The sequence below is a fragment of the Gossypium arboreum genome, chromosome 7 (genome assembly GCF_025698485.1).
Source record: "Gossypium arboreum isolate Shixiya-1 chromosome 7, ASM2569848v2, whole genome shotgun sequence".
NCBI classification, from domain to species: Eukaryota; Viridiplantae; Streptophyta; class Magnoliopsida; order Malvales; family Malvaceae; genus Gossypium; species Gossypium arboreum.
The window spans coordinates 89,900,939-89,906,405 of NC_069076.1; the positions used below are offsets into that span (position 1 = coordinate 89,900,939).

The 5,467-nt window shown below is 35.8% G+C and overlaps 1 protein-coding gene across 1 annotated transcript; it reads left to right on the forward strand.

Annotated features, from left to right (window-relative positions):
- The first annotated feature begins 272 nt into the window (after window positions 1-272).
- Window positions 273-3,489, forward strand: LOC108455062 (galacturonosyltransferase 8). The gene is made up of 3 exons (XM_017753679.2): window positions 273-744; window positions 891-2,138; window positions 2,943-3,489. Exons 1-3 carry the CDS (start codon window positions 559-561, stop codon window positions 3,216-3,218), a joined length of 1,710 nt encoding a protein of 569 aa, XP_017609168.1. The 5' UTR covers window positions 273-558; the 3' UTR covers window positions 3,219-3,489.
- Window positions 3,490-5,467: the final 1,978 nt, after the last annotated feature.

The window sequence follows — 5,467 nt, forward strand, 5'->3', positions numbered from 1 at the left end:
TTATTAAATTTATGTTTAGTTAAAGTGTGAATACATTTTATATTGAAATTGTATCAGATTATTATATGAACTTTTAAAAAGATTATATAAATTCTAAAAAATTAAAAATTATTTAAATAATGATGTGACATAATTTTAAAATGTTATGTTATTATAAATCTAAAACCATGAATCAAAATAAAAATACTATTAAATTTAAGGATTAACTTGAAAAAAATTCAGGACCAAGGCAGCAAATATTGTTAAGGTTCGGGACTAAATGTTACCAAGATAAAATGGGAGCGTTCACACAGGATCCCGCGTTGCCGCCAAATTCCAAGTGGCACCCAGCTAGCTTACCTTTTCACCGACAATAACGGAATCAAAGCCGTTGATCTCCGTAAACCAACACCCCTTATCATAATCTCTCTAACATCAGAAAGCGAAAGTCCCCGAAGCTTAGAACCCAAAATCCAACAAAAACAAAAATCAGTGAGTGAAGAGATAGTGGCGCTTGTGTTTTGGCATCATCTTTCCGTTGTTTTAAATCGTTTGATGCGTCGGTGATAGATCGGAAAGATGGCGATTCATCGTACAGCAAGAAACAGCGGCAGCGGCGTCGGAGTAGCAGGGGCGACGATTGGAGGTTTTGGATTTACAGTTAGATTATTGGCTTCTGCAATTACGGTTGCAATCTGTTTCTTCTTTGCTCTTTCTTTCTTCTTCACTTACCACTCTCTGTCTCCTCATCTTCAAACAAACCTTGTAAGTTCTAACTAACTTTCTCTTTATTGTAACTGAAAATTAAATTAAACTCTTTTTTCGACTCATTTTTGTTTTTTAAAGACGAATTAAAGAAGGAAAGTATACGGTGATTGATGGAACGGTTTCGTTTCTTTTGTGTTTTCTAGGGTTTCTCAACTGATTCCTATGGAATCGGATCCACGAGGAGGTCCGTTTTGGCACTTAAATCGGATCCGCTCAAGCCTCGACTGGATCAGATCCGGAAACAAGCCGGCGATCACCGTTCTCTTGTCCTCGCTTACGCGTCTTACGCTCGGAAATTGAAGCTTGAAAACTCGAAGCTCGTTAGGGTTTTCGCCGATCTATCCCGGAATTACTCGGATCTCATTAACAAACCATCTTATCGGGCTCTGTTTGAAACTGATTCACTGTCCATCGATGAGTCGGTGCTCCGGCAATTCGAGAAAGAAGTGAAAGAGCGAATAAAGGCTACGCGCCAAATGATTTCGGAAGCCAAGGAATCTTTTGATAACCAACTCAAGATCCAGAAATTAAAAGATACGATCTTCGCTGTCAACGAGCAGCTGACAAAAGCGAAAAAGCAAGGTGCGTTTTCCAGCCTCATCGCGGCCAAATCAATCCCTAAAAGCTTACATTGTTTGGCAATGAGGTTGATGGAGGAACGTATTGCACATCCAGAGAAGTATACCGATGAAGGGAAGCCAACTCCTCCTGAGTTTGAGGACCCTAAGCTTTATCATTATGCGATTTTTTCGGATAACGTACTTGCAGCATCAGTGGTGGTGAATTCAGCCACGAAGAACGCGAAAGAGCCCTGGAAACACGTTTTCCATGTAGTGACTGATAAGATGAATCTTGGAGCAATGCAGGTTATGTTCAAATTGAAAGATTACAATGGAGCACACATTGAAGTTAAAGCAGTTGAGGATTATAAGTTTTTGAATTCATCTTATGTCCCAGTGTTGAGACAGTTAGAATCCGCGAATTTGCAGAAGTTTTACTTCGAGAACACGCTTGAAAATGCCACAAAAGATACTACTAACATGAAGTTTAGGAACCCAAAGTATTTGTCAATTTTGAATCACTTGAGGTTTTATTTACCAGAGATGTATCCCACATTGCATAGGATTCTGTTTTTGGACGATGATATTGTTGTTCAAAAGGATTTGACAGGGTTGTGGAAGATTGATATGGATGGGAAAGTGAATGGGGCGGTGGAGACTTGCTTTGGGTCTTTCCATAGGTACGCGCAGTATATGAATTTCTCGCATCCTTTGATCAAACAGAAGTTTAATCCCAAGGCGTGTGCTTGGGCTTATGGGATGAATTTCTTCGATTTGGACGCTTGGAGGAGGGAAAAATGTACTGAGGAATATCATTACTGGCAGAATCTGGTACGCTTTCATTGCCACTCTCTTGTTGTTTGATTGATTTATTATGCCTTGCTTGTTCTACTTTTGATGCTTGATTTATGCCATTGGATGATGCAACCTTTTTTAGGTAGTATAGCTTGATTGTCCTGTTTCAAAGCTTAAAGCATTTTAATTAAGAGTTAATTCCAGCGAATGTCCTCCAACTTTGGTCCAGATTCTAAATCGGTATGGAATTCCAAAACATTAAGTGAGATCTTTAAGCATTTTACTATTCAGGTTCTTATATCATTCTAGTAGTCAATTTAGAAGTTGAATATGCTAAAATAAGATATAATATAGAGCTTATTTAAACACATGGATTAAATTTTAAACACAGACAACTTGAATATGACATTGAACAAAAAGAAAGAGTCCTAAATTTTAATGTCATTGTATGGTTTTTCAACATGTTTGATCGTTATACATGCAATGGGTATATATGCGTTTAAATTTTGATTTATGTGTTTTCGTAAACGTAAGATCCGAGCTAGAATTCAACGTCCAAGTTGACACTTAGGCTAATAGAAGGATTTGATTAAAACTGACTTTTTGAGAACTCAATTGGAATGTTTTGCAAGATTGGGATTCGTTTAGGATATAGGTCGAAGTTTGGTGAAGTTTGGTGCAATTAACACTAATTGGGAATGCAACTGTGGAATTGGAAATGCTAGAACTAGATGTTCTTTGGGTATTTTCTTGGATTATGTTCTTTATGGCTGCCTGTCATCATTATTCAGCATTTCTAGTTCAGTTATCGATAATCGATGAATTAACTTGATTTTGCAGAATGAAAACCGGACCTTGTGGAAATTAGGAACATTGCCTCCCGGTTTAATCACATTTTATTCCACGACGAAACCACTAGACAAGTCTTGGCATGTACTTGGACTCGGTTATAACCCAAGCATTAGCATGGACGAGATCAGCAATGCCGCGGTGGTGCACTTCAACGGGAACATGAAACCATGGCTCGATATCGCCATGAACCAGTTCAAACCTCTTTGGACCAAATACGTGGACTATGATCTGGAGTTTGTACAGGCCTGCAATTTCGGTGTTTAAATAAAACATCATCGTTGAAGGTTCTGCACTGGTAAATGCTGCAAAATCTAGTTTTTTTTACAGCAAGAGTTTCCATCATACCATCTACATTATTTTTTTTCTTACACGTTAAAATTCAAGTGTCTCTAATTCTGCGTGGAAGAAAATTAGCATCTTTATTCTTAGTATAGAATACTTTTTCATTTTTAGAATTTCTTGGTTTATAAATTATTCTGCAAATGTTGAAATTATCCTGCAATGATAAAAAATGATGAAGAGAGTTTTTTGTTCATAGTTGTCAGAAAAACAGAATGTGAGATGTTCTTGATTGTGAGGGTTCTTATATTTTGGTATATTCATCTCAGAAAATTTTAAATTCTAATCTAAATTTGAGTTCACAAATTTGAGTTGAACTCGATATTAATTCAAACTAAAATAACTCAAAAATTTTAAAATTTAAGTTTATCCAAAGTTATTTCATGTCATTTAATTGGAAAAGAAAAGAATAAACAAATGATTGGATAAAGGAAAAGAGAAGAAAGATTAAGTAATATATATTGTTTGGGTTTTAAAATTAATAAAAGATTAAAATATGTTGAGGGAAATGTTCTTTTTTTTTTTAAAGGTAAAGGTAAATATGTTGATTTCGGAGGAAGAATTAAAAAGTGCTTTCTGTAAGACGCGTTTTCATTGGTGTGTTTTTGAAGACACGTTTTTTGATTTTTTGACACAAATTTCTTTGGTCAGATAGTTAAATATTAGTGGTTTTGTTTTTGAGTCTCGGGTTTGAATTCTCTCTTACTCACAATTTTATTTTTATTTCATGTTTTAAGCTTTGCTTTTATTTTTAATTATTGTTTTTAACACATTAGCTTCTTTTGTTAGATAGTTAAATAATAATAATTTTATCTTTAAGTCTCAAATTCGATCCCTTTTCTAAACACATTTGTATTTTTGTTTCATATTATTTGAAGTTTTTTAATTAATGTTTTTAATTAATAAATATATTATTTTTAGGTCTTTTATTTTAATTTATCTTTTAATTAATAACTCCTTTATTTATAAAATCAAATAATTATTGTCAAATATAATAATATTTATTTTCAATCCATATAATGAGTGTAGTAAATTTTAGTATTATATATTTTTGTATGTTTTGGACATCGTAGGTTCGTTTTAGAGACATTACAAATGTTTGTGAAAATTTTTAAATTTTGATGAAAATTTATGCCTCGGTTTTGTGTGATTGCTTGTGTATAAGTCCAGTAATGCTTCGTTTCCTGTTCTGGCGTCGATTACGGGTAAGGGTGTTACAGAGGTATTTTAAACCTCCCTCAACAACAAGATCAAGAATTCGTATTTGTGGTGGGGGTTGGTAAGCCGTGAAACTTGAGTCATCCAATTGAGCAATGTTCGCAACTTTACCATCAGACCCACCATCTTCTGGGATCTGATTTTGAAATTATCGTAATTTTTGAACCATCGGGCCTTACCTCATCTATTGGGTCATTATCTGTTTCTTTGTCCTCTTCGTTAGCAACCCGGATTTTAAATCTAGGGTTAGATGTGTCGTCGTCGATCGAGGTTGTCAAAAGTAAATCATCCGTTCTTGTAAATCCCGGGTTAACCCCAAAATACTTCTGTTTGACCCATCGTAGTAACTTGATGGCGTGCCCATCTGAGTATTATTAGCGTTGAACATTAACATGCCAAAATTAAAGTCAAAGGCATTGACAAAACGCCATGAGGGTGTGTCATAGGTCCGGTGATCAAGTACCCCCGACTGCCCCCCACCCCAGTGATCGAGGGGCGAAATTGATGAATGTCTCACCATTGATGATGATTCTAGCAGGTCTTAGTATAAGCTTTGTAGCAATGATGTGAATCCATCACACAACCGTGTGGTTGGACTTTCAGCTTTTTAACCGGACGTGGGATTTAGTGGACACAGTGTCCACGAGCCCGAGTCACATTCGTCTTTCTCAACCAAGTTGGCATACAACTCCAGCACAATATTCCCACTAGAGTAATGAGATCCGATCACTTGTTCTAAATCGTTGCCCAACTTGATCCCAAAATGACATATCTAGCGAGTTCTAATGACGAAAGATATCTATATTTGAGGCTCGAAATTCTTCTATGGATCCTTACTTTGCATCTAATCCTTGTCCAAAGCTCCTTTAATGTTATGGTTTGGTTGAATGCTAGATCTTCGGATTGCGCTAATACAAATACGGAGCCAATTTCGGTCTCACAAATTTGATCGTTGT

Bases quoted from the DNA above. Each gene is read 5' to 3' on its own strand.
- LOC108455062 (XM_017753679.2), top strand. From the start codon at position 559: ATGGCGATTCATCGTACAGCAAGAAACAGCGGCAGCGGCGTCGGAGTA. The intron at 745-890 runs GTAAGTTCTAAC...TGTGTTTTCTAG, and splicing joins CTCATCTTCAAACAAACCTT to GGTTTCTCAACTGATTCCTA. The intron at 2,139-2,942 runs GTACGCTTTCAT...TTGATTTTGCAG, and splicing joins ATCATTACTGGCAGAATCTG to AATGAAAACCGGACCTTGTG.